Source organism: Chaetodon trifascialis, chromosome 15, assembly GCF_039877785.1.
Source record: "Chaetodon trifascialis isolate fChaTrf1 chromosome 15, fChaTrf1.hap1, whole genome shotgun sequence".
NCBI classification, from domain to species: domain Eukaryota; kingdom Metazoa; phylum Chordata; class Actinopteri; order Chaetodontiformes; family Chaetodontidae; genus Chaetodon; species Chaetodon trifascialis.
The window spans coordinates 11,876,569-11,891,536 of record NC_092070.1 but is presented as its reverse complement, the minus strand read 5'-3'; the positions used below and the strand labels follow the sequence as shown (position 1 = coordinate 11,891,536).

Here is a 14,968-nt window from a genome sequence, read left to right as displayed (position 1 = left end):
CATAGTTAATCATTGTTAGTACCTAGATGTGTGCAGCAATCACATGATGGACAACTCCTCCATCCACTGAAACAATTTCAGTCTCAGGTGCATTTAGGATCTCTGGTAAACGGCAACAAAGAACTATGCTTTGTATGACAGATGAGACATGAATTGATTCTTACGTTACATGTAATGTACATCAATCATTCTTTAATTTAATTAAACTACATGTTTCTGTTTTTACTTTAAATCAAATGTATTTCTTTTATATCCATAACTTAACAAACAATTGTTTCTTATATTATAGCATCAAGTGGGGTGGCACACCTTTATTTCAGACACCTGAAACAGTGTGGCCATTTAGTGAAGTCAAAGAATGCAGTGAGAGATTTATTTTTTCTTTACTAAGATTTTGATCGCAACCCTCCCAAAAGTGTCACATATCGCTAATTGGCAAATAATCATGTACAGAAACACAATTTCTGCTTCCATATTATAAATTCCAATGAAAATTGGAGAGTGTTAGTTGGTTGGTGTTGCCAAGCTCAACCTATATTAGTGACTTTTTCAGATGTATTTCTCTCTCTTGTCATAGTTGTTGCAGAGATTGCGATTAATAGTTAACAGTTCATTCACCAACAGTCTTAGAGATGTGGTTCAAAGGATTTCCGCGAAGGAAGTCACTTTCTGGTAAGAATGTGGCGATTTTCTCACAATTAGTTTGTCATTGGAACAATCAGAAGTTCACATGCAAAGAAAGAAAACAACCTTTGTCATATATGAGTTACTACTGCTTCTACTTTGCCCCTCATGTGTCGATGTCACCAATGTATTCTAGCTGAAGAGGTCAAAGGTCAACTGTTTGTCCATGAGAACTCAAAACAGGGAGAACATTGATTATCAGAGTGTAATCGGACAGCAAAGATCGGTCCAAAGTTCATTGGTGTGAAATGCCAACAGACTGACAGAGGCTGCAGAGATTCGAGACGGGGGACAGGAAATCAAGACGAGAACATCTGAGGATTATGTGTTGGTAACCAAGCCTGTAAAGGCAGAACTGGAAACATAGAAGAAGACAAAAGTTGATAACAGGACGGGTTCGTACAACTGAGACATCTGCTGGAGCTGCAGACCCTGAGACGATGGACATCCTTGAAACAGATGCCTATGACAGGCGGCAAAGGAGAAATACGGTACCTGAAAACAATTTATTTTTACTAAGTCACTGATCAATTGTTGTTTATGTTACTTACTACAGCTTTTGCCATGTGCAATGGATAAAATTGTCTAAAATTGTCATTTCAGCCTACACTTGAAAAATTATTTTATGACTTGTCTACTTATTTCTCTCTGTTCCTCCCCCTCTATCAGTCCTGTGCTCTCCTTTTTTCTCTCTTGCCTTTCTTTTTGTCCACAGCTGTATACTTCTACTTGTGGACTCCTGACTCGTCCGCATCCATCACATCTGCAGGTGTTAAATCAGCACCAATACTCCTCTTGGCTGCAGTAGTGCTGAGCTGGAATGGAGGTCAGAGTGTCATGGGTGTGGTAGGAGGTCTAGTTTTCTCTGCTGTTGGTGACTGTTGCCTGGTATGGCCTGAGCTTTTTCTGCATGGTAAGTGCCCTGTTCATACACAAGTGAAGCACAATTTTAAAGATGCAAATAAAGCAGCAGGTTGGGGATTTTTGTCCATTGTCACAGTCAACAGTGAACTCTTGTTATAGGCATAATAGGTACTTAGAGAACATACTGTATGTGCATTGCAAATGTAATTATTTAACAGGTATTAAGATCCTTCAGTGTGATCTGTAGGACCTTCTAAATCATGACAAACAAATTCATCAATTAGCTGTCCATTATTAGTCACCATCTATTTCGATAATCAATTTGACAGAATTCTCTGATTCAAGTTTAAACGTGTATATTTTCCGGTTTCATCACTCTATAACAGTAAACCGAACATCTTTGGGTTGTGGACAAAACAAAATGTGTCAGGACGACATTTTGGGCTTTGGGAAACATTGATTGACGTTTTAGACCATTTTATGACATTTCATAGATCAAACAGCTATTTATCTAGAAAATAATTGACAATGAAAATAATTGTTAGTTACAGCCCTAATGATACCTAACATCTCCCACATCTGTTCCAGGCATGGGTGCATTTGCTGTGGCTCATCTGCTGTACTCACTCACCTTCCTCTCCGGTCGGTATGCAGCATATCGCTCTTCCTCCTGGACCCGTTTGCTATATCTGATTTTGTTCATGGTGGGAGGGAGCTTCTACATCTACTTATATCCTTTCCTGCGGAAGGCACCAAACTCAGATTTGCTCATTCCAGCTGTGGGCGTCTACATTTTCTTAATTACTCTAATGGGGATGCTAGCCATCAGAACCCGTCGCACAGCAACACTGCTTGGAAGTTTGTCCTTCATGCTGTCTGACATGTCACTGGCTCTGCAGGTTTTCAAGGTGACAGCACCAATGAAGCATGGCCAGACTGTTGTTATGGTGACATATTATTTGGCACAGCTACTAATAGCGGTGGGCGATGTGAAGGCAGTGGAGCACAAAGATGATTTTGCAAAATGGAAGCGGCCCTAAACAGTATCCATGTGGCATCCCTAAAGTCTGAAGTATCTCGCTCCTGGTCTGCCGTGGAGGAAGGACTGACCATGGATGGGTCAAAAAGCGGGAAAGAATTACACAATTGCATGGCATGTACGGTTTCCCTCCTCAACTATGTATGTTGTGACGAATAAAGGAATTCTTAATCTTAATCTCCCTCACCCTGGTAAAATCCTAAAACTGCCTATAAGCACTTCCGTCAGGTCTTCAAGTTTTTAATATGAACCTTTTACATACAGGAAAAAAGGAACATAAACAGAACAAGGTCAGCTCTCCTAATATTCAGCACTTGAGAGTTACTAAATTCAAAAGATAGTGTGAAAATCTTATGTGTTTCCAATTTGTATGTGATATTTCAATGATCATACCAAGCATACCATTTTAAAATATCACAGTCTACAAACACATTTGAAGGAAATCCAATAAAAATCAATATCATCTGCATTCTGTGATTTGTGTTGAAAATATTTTAATCAGAGACAACCATGTTTATATGTAGGTGGTGCATGTGGTGGCAATATTTTACACTTGTGAGCTGGAGCTGGACATCAGATAGATATAACTACTCCCACTTGTTTCGTTATTAATAAATTAATATGGTGTGAAAGAAATGTTGAGTCTGAGTCATGCTTTAAAAGACAATTGACTAAAATGAAATGAAAACACTTCTACAACTCAAACTTCAGACAAACCTAACATACAAACAATTTTAAATTAGTTGTACATGTAACTGAATTAAGACCGGGATGTAAATATTAACCATGAAAAAGAAAATACTTCCCGTACTACCTGTGATGGAGGTGTTTGGTATTACATTATATGATATAAGAACTGAAAACACTGGAGTAAAATAACAGCTGACTTGAAAAATTCTTTTATACACTCGAGTTATTTACACAGTAAAATCCATGTCCTGGATTACATGCAAAATATGGACAGCATCTGTCGTAACAGATAATAAAGTAGCTTAGCATCCATGAACCAGATCATGAATGTTCTGTTACATCTTTGCACACTGATACCAAAACAGGTGAGGTAAATAAGCCTTCAGCGATCCATCCCATTGTCATCTGACTGCTGGCCAGGGAAACACATAACCCTCAAACGCTCACAGAAGTCCAGCTCTTCCTGTTGGAAACAAAAAATGGGACTTTAAAAGCTGCATGATGGACAAAAATAAAGCCTAATTTTACCACCTTTCACCATCAGGGTAAAAACATAGGAATTACCTGACTCTCTTCTTTTCCTTGGAGATCTTTGGATCGCTGTTTGAGAAGCTCCTCCAGACCCAGAGTAGGATTCCTGCAGTCTCTGAGACCCTGTGCACAGTCTTCCACCAAACTAGAAAGATATCAGAGTGGCAAAAGTGTGTCCAGACTAATGTGAACCATGAATTAATGTCAACTTGTGAGTGTTGAAGACGTCAAGGTAGAGAGCGTTTCTTACCAGCAAAGGGCGCCGAGCACATGTTCATGGAAAGGTGAGTGTGGTGTGCGAAGAACAGATACCAGCTGCTGCACCATACCCATGGAAACAACTGTGTCTGCAGGAAGGTGGAGACACATAGAAATATCAGATCAAAATGAGTCCCAGAATCAGTTCAGGGAAGAAGAAACTCTACACTGTTATTGCTGACATGCTGAATAGAACAAAGGTTGACTGAGTGGATTTTTACTTCATTTAAGCAGGGAAGCCTTAATGAGTTTTAAAAAAAACTTTCAAAGGTTTCCTGTCCAAGAAAGAGAGCAATAACAATGAACTACAGACAAACATAGAAAACATGAAACGTGACACAAAAAAATCAGAATCAAACAGATACACAAGTGTAAAATCATGGATAACATAGATATGATCATGGAATCATGTAAATGCTCTATTTAAAATTTGAACAACCGGAAAGATGTTTTAAAACAAAAAATACCCCAAACTGTCAGCAGCCAGAGTAGAAAACATTCAGTGTACAATTTTTGATCTGCTGTAGCTGCAGATGGTTACAGGCAGAGGGAGCAGCACACAGCACATAAAGGCTCTTTTACCCAGTTCAGTGCAGACTTTGGAAACTGTCAAAATGAGCGGTGGGAATGAAAAGCATGGCTGTTCATGCATTTATTTTTAAATACATTCACATATATAAGATGGTTGCAACCCAAGAGAGAGGTTGAAGTGGACTCGCTGACCTCGGTATACAAGGACTCTCACAAGTTTACTGACATAACCATCCCATATTTTTCTATTTTATATTCTCTTATATCTATTTATTTGTTTTTTGCTCATTTCAATTCCTAATTCATTGTTTTATACAACTGACTGCAAATTAACTAATTTAAAGAGAGACATTTCCCAAGATTCATCTTCCATTGAAGAGGAATATCTTCACTGAAGAGCTACAAAACCTCAGACAAACATAGTATAGTATTACCAGATCAAAAAAATCCACAACTTAGTTTAACGTCACTGTCTCTCTCCTTCGTACCTTTCTGTTCAGGATGAGACGTCAACAGGTTGAGTAGAAGGAATGCCGACTTGGTCCTGAGTTTCTCGTTCTCTGACTGCATTCCTCGCATTAACACTGAGAAGCCATCATTAGACAAGAAAGCCTGGAGTCCTGCCTCCAGCTCACGAACCAGACCTAAAGACACGACAGGACACAGTTGGCGTTTTGCTCTGAGGTGGACTGTATACTTAATGTCAAGCTCCATGAATGCAAGAATGCTATCTTAAAACTAATTAATGCTTCTGATTAAACTACTACTCAGAATCATTACCAGCCAGTTTCAAGTGCACAAAATGGCTAATTAAGTGATCTTTATATTGAATTATTTGCAGCACTGTCTCAGACACTCACATGACACAGCATAAAGGGCTTTTACTCTGACGGTGGGATGGGGGTCTGAGTCTGTCAGCTGCAGAAGTTTTGGCAGTGCCCCAATGCTGAGCAAGTGGACCTGCACCTGCGGCATGTTCTGGGCACAGGAAGCGATAAGCTCGGCAGCACGCCACCTCAGCCCGCTTTGGGCATGGCACAGATACTGGGAGAGGCACAATTCCAGTCCACCAAGAACCATCAGGTCTGTGAAGCAAAGGAAAGAGGAAACAGTCAGTAAAGAGCCAACAAATAGTGTTTTTATCCATAACCTCTACCTAGCTAGTGGCTCTTGGTCCATGCCAACATCTGATAAACAGAATGCTTGGAAAACATCAACATCAATCATTACAAACCTCGCGCATTGTCCAGGTTCTCACACGAGTCAGACAGAATCTCAAAGGCTGTTTCCCGCGCATCTTCATCCTCTTCATCCTGCTCCTCTGCTCCGTCTCGCTCCCTTTCACTTATTCTCTCTTTGCGCAAGATAGCCAAGCACTGTTTCATCTGCTCCACCTCACTAATCTGCCCTTTGGAAATTTCAGCAAGAGCCTCTGTCAGCCACATTTTCCTCTGGAACAAAGAAAGAATATGATGATACAAGGTAGAGGTCTTCATACATCCAAATTAAGCCTTATAGTCAACCCATAAAAGGATGTAGCCATCTCGTTTGTTTTCGGCAAACCGAAGATGGAACAGTCCTTTTAAAACATAGTCTCAAAAACACACACACAAAATAGTACATGGACCAATCCAAAATGCTGCAGGAGGTACAATGTAATAAAAAACTGCACCTGTTGCTTACATTTGTCTCCTTACCAGACTTCTCTCAGGTCTTCACAAAGGTGAACTAGAATGTATGGAGATGATGAAGTGTGTGCTGAAGCCTGTAAATTCAGACTGTAAATTCACCCTCCTTACCTCCTCTGACATGGGTTCCAGAGGGGCGGGTCCCTCCGCGGCTGAGCCGGCCTCCACTGCCAGCTGTAGGACCCCCTGGAGGTTCTGGGGGTATCTCCTGTTCTGACTGTTTTCTGCCATGACGTTTACAGCTGAAGAAGAAAAACAACAAAAATCAGCAACAGAAGGTCAGCTGGATGGCGAGCTTTAGTACCGTACAGGATCTGGGGGTATGAACTCAAAAAGCAGGAAGCAATCACAGCAGACATATCTTCACTTTATACAAGACTTCATCTGGTTTCCCTCTGTAAATGCTAGTACTACCATTGCTCTACCTCTAGGACCACAGTCATGGAAGTTTAGCAGTAACACCTCGTAATTTTACATCACTAAAATTAAGCCAAATAGCAATACATACATACATACATACATACATACATACATACATACATACATACATACATACGTAAACTGAAGTACAGAACTAAGCAAACCTGCTAAACCTGATCTTAACATAGCTGGCTACAGACTCTCACTTACCTGCGGATAACATTGATTCTCCTTGACAGAATGAGTTTCCTCCCAACTTACCTTTTCAAGACTGTTATAAAGCTGTGTCGGATAAATGGACAGACGGGGTCTTTATGTAGCTGAACACCAGTTAACGCCACCTTACAACACAAACATGAACACGCTAGAACATTCTAGCTAGCTGAACTCATGAGTGGCAAGGAGGCCGCCATGTTTCCCCGTAAACCTTGAACCAAATTGGCAAGGAAAATGTTTTTACATTACTCTTGTCTCACCCCAAAGTAATTTCATTCTTCACTTTTTATGAGTCATTCCAGTCCTTCAAAATTACAATATAATAAAACTGACAGTAATACGGCCTTGTATTTAAAGGACAGCAAAGTTGTGTCCGTTAAATACAACAGCCATATTAGCGTACTTAAGGTAAATCAGTAGCGTCTTATGTGCGACACACAGAGAGTATCAGTAAGTGAGAGAAGTACCGTATGAGAATTCTTCAAGCAGAAGAGCAGTGGTCTAGATTATTCCCGTAATACAGGAAATTAAGAAAAACACATAAAAACAATGTTCCTCCAAAGAAACAGATCAGATGTGTTCAAAAACGCACTAGTCCGGTCTGATCTATTGGACGTATCCCAAAAACCGCTCTTTGTCACTGAGTCTTATTAAATTACTTTGATAAATAATGAATTGATGTGTGTTATTATTATTATTATTATTATTATTATTATTATTATTATTATTATTATTATTATTTGTAGTAGTAGTAGTAGTAGTAGTAGTAGTAGTAGTAGTAGTAGTAGTAGCGGAAACATTGCAGCCCAGGTCTGCGGCTTGGAGGCTCTTATCTTGATTTTTTTACTATCTTTGGGTTGTCTAACCATCCAAGATGGCGGCGCTTCTGGGACTGCGTGCATGTTTCTCTGGTAAAATCGTTTAAGTCTTTTGTAGTATGTAACTTTGTATGCATTTCTGACATTTTTTGACTCACGAGATTCTGGTTTGTTTTGCACACCATAATTTATTATTTGTATCTGTGGAAATATAAAATATAGTGAAAAAGACATGATGCTGTGTATCCCGATAGCAGAGCAAGGTCACGTTACCAGGAGTGTTAGCTTACGATACAGCTAGCCGAGGATGAGGACAGACTGAACAATGATTGTGATTGAAATTAGCTAATGTCATAGGCGGCTAGACAAGTACCGAAACAGTAGCTTATTTGAAAGAGGATGACACTGTCGAGGCCTCCTTTCCGGTTCTAATGGGTTTGTTTGCTTGATGGCAGGTGCTGCTTCAGCTACCTGATGGAATCAGAACGTTAAGGGTTTTGGCTTTATTATCTGAAATAAATCTTTGACACAGTCCCAAACCCTTCATCGCCTTATGCAAAATTTGATTGGACAGTCAGCAAAGATGTGGTCCCAGCGAGGTAATGGAAGTTATCTTTATCAATAGAGGGTGACATTGATTGAAACAAACATGTAGAAAAACAGCAGGTTTAGGATTTACTGTAAATATATTTTACAGTGCGTTTGAAAAAGAAAGCAGAGATTAAATGTCTGCCGTGGACCTAAAATACCTTCGTAAACTTTTAATGCTTGTATGCTCCACAGTGGTGGATTTATAGGATGATAATCCTGATAATCAGCCATTGTCTTATATTTCTAATTTTCATATTTTGATTTTCTCTTCTCAGCCCTTCAGCTTTCTTCACCAAGCCTCGTGCACAGCTCCCTCAAACTGGTGAGCATGCACTCAAACTGCAGTCTACGAACTGTTTAAAATGGATTTTGTAACTTAATAATTCTTTGGTTTGTCTTCGTCTGGTAGTGCCCTGTGCCTCTAAGTAGGCGGACCTTTGCTGCAGAGGTTAAGAAGACATACAACAGAGACAAACCTCATGTGAACGTCGGAACAATTGGACATGTTGATCATGGCAAGACAACCCTGACTGCAGCCATCACGAAAGGTACAATCACTGACGGCCTAGCTTTTACTCTTACAGTGGCCCAGATGAACATAAATCCAACACACTGAATTATCTAATTTGATCGAGAGACTTATTTGGCTCCACTGACCTACAACAAAAAAATCATGACCTTTTTTTTTTTTCCATTTTGTGAAAGATGAAATCAGAAATGTGACCTTGGTGTATTATTGGGTCCTCAGTTCTCGCTGGCGCTGGTGGTGGCAGCTATAAAAAGTATGAGGACATTGACAATGCCCCCGAGGAGAAGGCCAGAGGAATCACCATCAATGCCTCTCATGTAGAATACACCACAGCCAACAGACATTATGCTCACACAGACTGTCCTGGGCATGCTGACTACGTCAAGGTAACCTGATTTACTTGTTCAAAGCACCTGCAACCAGCCTTGCCTAGAAGGTACTGCACACGATGCAGCTTTGTTGTTATCTTAGCTGATTAAAATCCATGCTTATCTCAAGTATTCAAACATATTTGTTTATGTACTTTATAAGTTATGCAAAAATGTAATTAATCACTTTGAATTAACCCAAACTCTTTTCTTTGTCAGAACATGATTACTGGTACAGCTCAGATGGATGGCTGCATCCTCGTCGTGGCGGCTACTGACGGCCAGATGCCTCAGACGAGAGAGCACCTCCTCTTGGCCCGGCAGATAGGTGTCGAGCATGTGGTGGTTTTCATCAACAAGGCAGACGCAGTGGAAGATAAGGAGATGCTGGAGCTGGTTGAGATTGAGATCCGTGAGCTGCTCACAGAGTTCGGCTATGATGGCGAGAACACACCCGTCGTGATAGGCTCGGCCCTCTGTGCCCTGGAGGTGAGGGGAAGGCTGGTTGTAATTTATGTCACAGTTTAGATAATACTGGCAGCTGCTTGCTTTTATCAGTTAGCTACAGTAAAAATAATTAGCAATGTTATGTTCTGTACAGATGACAGCACTTTAAACAGATAGTGTTTATGTCTAACTAAGATCCCAACACAGTGTGAGTCAGACTACCTCCAGATGTGGTCGCATTTAATACCAAGTATAAATGGGTTTGTGATGTTTTCTTTTTGTTTTTTAATCTCAGAACAGAGAGCCAGAGCTTGGGGTGAATGCAGTGATGAAACTGCTAGAGGTTGTGGATTCTTATGTTCCTCTTCCCAAAAGAGAGCTGGAAAAACCTTTCCTTCTGCCCATTGAAGGGGTTTATTCCATCCCAGGTATGAAGAAAAAAAAAAACAAAATGCAAGAAATGCAGCCTGTAAACGCATCGATCTATTGATTGGTCCGTAAGATGTCAGAAAAGAGTGAAAAATATTGATCATTGTTTCCCAGAGCCCAAGATAATGTCCTCAAATGTCTTATTTTGTCCGAAACCCAAAGATATTCCAATCAATTATCAAAATAGTTGCAGATTGATTTAATAGTTGCCAACTGTTCGATTAATTGTTCCAGGTCTATTTTAGAGATGAAATTTTATCACTGATTTGCACCTCTAGCTGTAAAATGCTGTATCTCAGGAAAATTGAGATGTTTATCTGTTGTATCTTTCAGGCAGGGGTACAGTGGTGTCGGGCACTTTAGAGAGGGGTGTCATCAAGAAAGGAGACGACAGTGAGTTTGTGGGCCATAATCGTGCCTTCAAGTCAGTGGTTACAGGTGAGTGAAAGAAAAAGCAGAATAGAAACTCAGCGGAGGAGCTCCTGTGCTGTTTAAAAAGCACATGAACCAAAACATGACCAATATCCAGATGAGTGACAAATTTAAGGAAAACCCTTAGTAAATGAGTGGAGAAATTTTGCGAATGCAGCAGCTCCACACTGGGTACAAAGGATCACTGAATGCTTTAATGAGTATGCAAATGAATGCACTTTGTGTGCTTTAATGATGAGTATCTGATCTAAAGCTACTGCTGAGGACAAGTCCAATAAATGTGTGTCCAGAAGTATGTAAACTTGTAGGAGTACTGGTGTATACACAGGAAATTCACCCTGCTGTCCGTCCTGTTGGGTTCAGGTATTGAGATGTTCCACAAGTCTCTGGATCGCGCAGAGGCAGGAGATAACATGGGCGCTCTGATCCGAGGACTGAAGAGGGAGGAAGTGAGGAGAGGGATGGTGATGTGCAAACCAGGATCCATAAAGCCTCACCAGAAAGTCAAAGCCCAGGTCTGAGAGCACAGATTTGCTGTGTTGATTAATTAGTAATGGTTTTGCATAATCAATGAATCGAAATCTGAATCTGTTACATGACTGTATATAATCCAGCAATTGTAATGGTTAAAGAGCTGTTTAAAGACAAGCTGGGAAATCAGCCAGATGCCACAGTAATGACTCTGAGGGCGTTCACTCAGTTAAAGAGTGTTTATCTGCTAACAAACCAATTTCTGGTTTAAAATGAAGTGCAGAACCCACTGTTACCCAGAAAATGATGCACTAATGTGTGTGTGCTTTCTGTATGACAGGTGTATATTCTGAGTAAAGAGGAGGGAGGCAGACACAAACCTTTCGTCTCCAACTTCATGCCCGTCATGTTCTCTCTGACCTGGGACATGGCCTGCAGGGTCACTCTGCCCGATGACAAGGTGTGTGTGCACATGCGTGTGTGTCTGTCAGTAAATGGATGTTTGTCAAGTAGTGTCATGTTTGAATCCCATTCCCTAACAGTTCACCCAGCTAGTACTGGTAGCTCGAGTTACTTTATGTAATTTCATGATGTGTCAGGTCTGTAAAAGCAGTATGAGTCATTGTCTTTCTTTAATAGAGATTTTTGTTGTGATGTTTTAATGCTCTGTGCTGACAGCCGCGGCCAGAGGCATTATGTTTTCGACTTGTCTGTCTGTCCATCTGTACGTATCTTATATGTTATATGTCTTATATGTATCATATGTTTGTATGTACATCCCATTCAAGGGAAGGCAATATCTCATGAATGCCTGGAAGGTGTTTCTTCATTTCTTCTTGGCACAAATGATTGGATCTTGGTGGTCAACGGTCAAGGACTCTGTGACTGCTCAAAACACATTTTTGACCCTAACTCAGTAATTAATTTGCTAATTAGGACAACATTTCATACAAAGGTCAGCCTCACTGTGACATCATAATGTTCTGCAGAAGCACTTTTCTAACCTTAATTCAACACCTTAACTAAGGAACAGAAGGCAGATTGTGACCATATTTCACATTTTGTCAGATACTGAATTGGTGACACTAATCTTGGGTGTCCACCTTTTAAAGTTTGCCAATTGTATAGATGATCTGTGCTGCCATTTTACAACTTGTAGCTTCTTTGCAGCAGCATCCATATTTGAAGCGTTGTAGTCCACCACAAGCTCACTGGTTCTGCTGATATTGAGCTTCAGGTGATTGTTGTTGCACCATGTGATGAAGCTCTCTGTCAGTCCTCTGTATTCCTCTGTAAAAACAGTCTCAACGTGAAGACAGCGTGTTTCTTACTGCAAAGTATTCACTAGAGTCACACATGCTAGTATAATGATAATTCCATTTTTTTTTTGTAAATTGCAGCTGGACTGGTTGGTGGAGGCATAGTCCCCTGAGGCAGCGATTCTTGTTTGGCTTTTGAAGCAATGTTGCATTTTTGACTGAGAAAGTTATAATTTTAAATTTCACAAAGGTAGTATTTAATGCAGGACTGTATTTTATTACAGCATGTTTCTCATCACTCAATATGGGTTTGTCCCGTGAGGATATGGTTTTGGGATACACGACTTTACAAAAACAAAGTCTCCCAATATAAACTTAATGTACTTTTACTCTTCTTACAATTGTAAACAACATAATACAACAAGAGAATTTTAAGGGACATCCATCACTCTCCTGTCTGTTGTTGTTGTCTTTCAGGAAATGGTCATGCCAGGGGAGGACACCTCCTTGACGCTGACGCTCCGCCAGCCAATGGTTCTCGAAAAAGGCCAGAGGTTCACTCTGAGAGACGGAAACAGAACCATCGGCACTGGGCTGGTCACAGACATCCTGACTTATACAGATGATGACCAGACCAACTGGGGCTGAATGGAAACTGCAGAGAGTTTTGGGCTGGGGAGGGGGGGTTCAGGGAGGGAGGATGAGTGGGTGTCTGTGCCTGGTCAAATCAAATGATAATAGAAATAAACATTCAGTACATAAACCCATGCATAAACCTCAAAGAGTAGAGGAGTGCATGGCTCTGTTGTGCTGTTCCATCCAACCAAAATATCTGTAATGTTCAGCACTGTCTTTGTGTAACAGGCCAGACTGTCAAAATTATGTCATTTATGTAATAAAATGTATTTAATATAAAAAGCCATCCTTTGTTTTGCGGTATTGGCTATTGCTAGCCAGATGATCTTCAAAAAACAAACACGCAAAAAAGAAACCACTACAAATGAACAAGAAATACATTTCAATGTCACATTCATCTTAATCCAGAGATCTATTTAAGATTTGGCTGTAAGGCAGAGCTGCATGTTAGAGGATCATTAAGCCACATGAGGGCAGCAAAGAGGTGCTTCAAGAGCCTGTCAGCCAGTCCAATGAAATAGTTCTGATCTCATTATTAATTATAGAAAACAGTCAGCTATATCAGCAATGTGTTTTTGGTGATCTTTTGTGAAAATCAGTTCAATGAAATTCATGTGCTCATTCTACTGTTTGTAGTTGATAAATTCGTGATGATCAACTCTGTCATCAAGCAAATACAGCAAAATATTTGATATAAGGTTACAATTAACTGAAAATCTGAATATATACCAACCAAAACAGGAAACCATCTTCACAAATGTTTTGATATATATATGGTAATTTCCAGAAATAATCTGAGAAACACAAATTGTTCATTTCCCAATTTTCCCGAACTACTAACTAGGTTAGTGAATATATCTTAAAATTATGTGGTCCAATGACTTATGGATTGGGCCCTTAAAGACATTACTGGGGAAAAAAGAATCTGTGGACATGAACTAATCTGACAAGAACGCACACATCTCACTCAGGAGCCACAAATCCACTGCATTCAGAGCATTCAGAGCAAACACAGCATCTCTGTTAGATGGAGACACATAGCATCAGCCTGACAGAGAAAATGAGAGAAAGAGTGGATGGTTGATAGTAGAGACTGAGAACGAGATTGTACCAGGGGATTTTGGATAAGTCTTAATAGTTTTTGAACGTACAGCATCCTTTAGCGCCAGGCTGAACCTGTTGGTGTTTGTGCTCTGAATAGTTGGTGGTCTCTGCTTTTTCATCCCCAATAGGAAGTTCTCCAGTTGCTCTGTGTTTGCTGTAGGTATTTGAGTGAGTGCCTCATGTAATCTAATCAGCCTGTTGCTGTAATCAAATACTGTACGTCTGCAGGAGGCAGGAGCAGCAACTACTGCTGAGTGATGTGCTCAGCTGGAGGATGAATGTCTCCATGAGCAAAATAACTTAAAGAGATACATGATCAGTGAACTCTCATATGTACTGATGGTCAGTGATACTGGCTTTAACTGTCTCTGAAGAGGTCTGATACACTCAATGTCATTCAAACCAGCGTAACCTGTGACTGATGTTTGCTGAATCACGTCATGGCAATGCGCTTCAAGGGGCATTTGAGTTAAACAACCTCAGCGTGTAGACGTGTCAGAGGGACGAGATACATGAGCGATAATCGACTTGACCAAATAATGCTTTATAACACACAATAATGTATTTGTAAGCACATTTTATGATAAATTTGTCAACAGCTATTACTGCTCCTGTGAGGCATCACTAAGAGATGATCAATGATTCATCTATGAGAAAAGGCCTTAATTCAAAATTCTACTAAAGTAAAAGTGTATAACTATTACCAATAAAATCAATAGCAAAAAAAAACCAACAATAAAAAAGAAAATTCTACTTATATACAATATTTGAGTAAATTTACTTATTTTTTTCCCACAACATAATAAAGTGCAGCATAGCAGCAGTGATAGAAAATATGTGTTTTGTATAAATATGAAATTTGAAGTATTTATTTAATCAACTCGAGTAATAATATGCCTGTGAATGATTTGTCTGTAAACAGTTAATAAACATGCTTCGTAACACACTGTAGGGATTTATTAA

The 14,968-nt window shown here is 40.0% G+C and overlaps 3 protein-coding genes across 3 annotated transcripts; 2 read left to right on the top strand and 1 right to left on the bottom strand.

The window, feature by feature from the left end:
- The first annotated feature begins 1,124 nt into the window (after positions 1-1,124).
- Positions 1,125-2,588, top strand: tmem86b (transmembrane protein 86B). The gene is made up of 3 exons (XM_070980681.1): positions 1,125-1,175; positions 1,354-1,597; positions 2,137-2,588. The coding sequence occupies exons 1-3, from the start codon at positions 1,125-1,127 to the stop codon at positions 2,586-2,588; spliced, it is 747 nt and encodes a 248-aa protein (XP_070836782.1).
- Positions 2,589-2,812: 224 nt separating this feature from the next.
- Positions 2,813-7,140, bottom strand: hspbp1 (HSPA (heat shock 70kDa) binding protein, cytoplasmic cochaperone 1). The gene is made up of 8 exons (XM_070981268.1): positions 6,967-7,140; positions 6,397-6,527; positions 5,832-6,048; positions 5,458-5,682; positions 5,086-5,241; positions 4,059-4,155; positions 3,842-3,953; positions 2,813-3,740 (listed from the first exon to the last, which is right to left on the bottom strand). Exons 2-8 carry the CDS (start codon positions 6,514-6,516, stop codon positions 3,660-3,662), a joined length of 1,008 nt encoding a protein of 335 aa, XP_070837369.1. The 5' UTR covers positions 6,517-6,527; positions 6,967-7,140; the 3' UTR covers positions 2,813-3,659.
- A 629-nt stretch (positions 7,141-7,769) lies between these two features.
- tufm (Tu translation elongation factor, mitochondrial) lies at positions 7,770-14,950 on the top strand. Its single transcript, XM_070982079.1, has 10 exons — positions 7,770-7,832; positions 8,606-8,652; positions 8,740-8,878; positions 9,079-9,245; positions 9,447-9,716; positions 9,970-10,102; positions 10,437-10,541; positions 10,899-11,050; positions 11,347-11,466; positions 12,743-14,950. The coding sequence occupies exons 1-10, from the start codon at positions 7,796-7,798 to the stop codon at positions 12,911-12,913; spliced, it is 1,341 nt and encodes a 446-aa protein (XP_070838180.1). The 5' UTR covers positions 7,770-7,795; the 3' UTR covers positions 12,914-14,950.
- Positions 14,951-14,968: the final 18 nt, after the last annotated feature.

What these genes read in the sequence shown, in the direction of transcription:
- tmem86b (XM_070980681.1), top strand. Translation starts at nt 1,125, where the DNA reads ATGGACATCCTTGAAACAGATGCCTATGACAGGCGGCAAAGGAGAAAT. An exon ending in GGCGGCAAAGGAGAAATACG is followed by an intron (nt 1,176 to 1,353) that starts GTACCTGAAAAC and finishes CCCCTCTATCAG; the next exon opens with TCCTGTGCTCTCCTTTTTTC. An exon ending in GCCTGAGCTTTTTCTGCATG is followed by an intron (nt 1,598 to 2,136) that starts GTAAGTGCCCTG and finishes CATCTGTTCCAG; the next exon opens with GCATGGGTGCATTTGCTGTG.
- hspbp1 (XM_070981268.1), bottom strand. Translation starts at nt 6,516, where the DNA reads ATGGCAGAAAACAGTCAGAACAGGAGATACCCCCAGAACCTCCAGGGG. An exon ending in AGCCCTTTATGCTGTGTCAT is followed by an intron (nt 5,242 to 5,457) that starts GTGAGTGTCTGA and finishes TCGTGTCTTTAG; the next exon opens with GTCTGGTTCGTGAGCTGGAG. An exon ending in GTCTCATCCTGAACAGAAAG is followed by an intron (nt 4,156 to 5,085) that starts GTACGAAGGAGA and finishes ACCTTCCTGCAG; the next exon opens with ACACAGTTGTTTCCATGGGT.
- tufm (XM_070982079.1), top strand. Translation starts at nt 7,796, where the DNA reads ATGGCGGCGCTTCTGGGACTGCGTGCATGTTTCTCTG. An exon ending in GGCATGCTGACTACGTCAAG is followed by an intron (nt 9,246 to 9,446) that starts GTAACCTGATTT and finishes TTTCTTTGTCAG; the next exon opens with AACATGATTACTGGTACAGC. An exon ending in CTTCAAGTCAGTGGTTACAG is followed by an intron (nt 10,542 to 10,898) that starts GTGAGTGAAAGA and finishes TGTTGGGTTCAG; the next exon opens with GTATTGAGATGTTCCACAAG.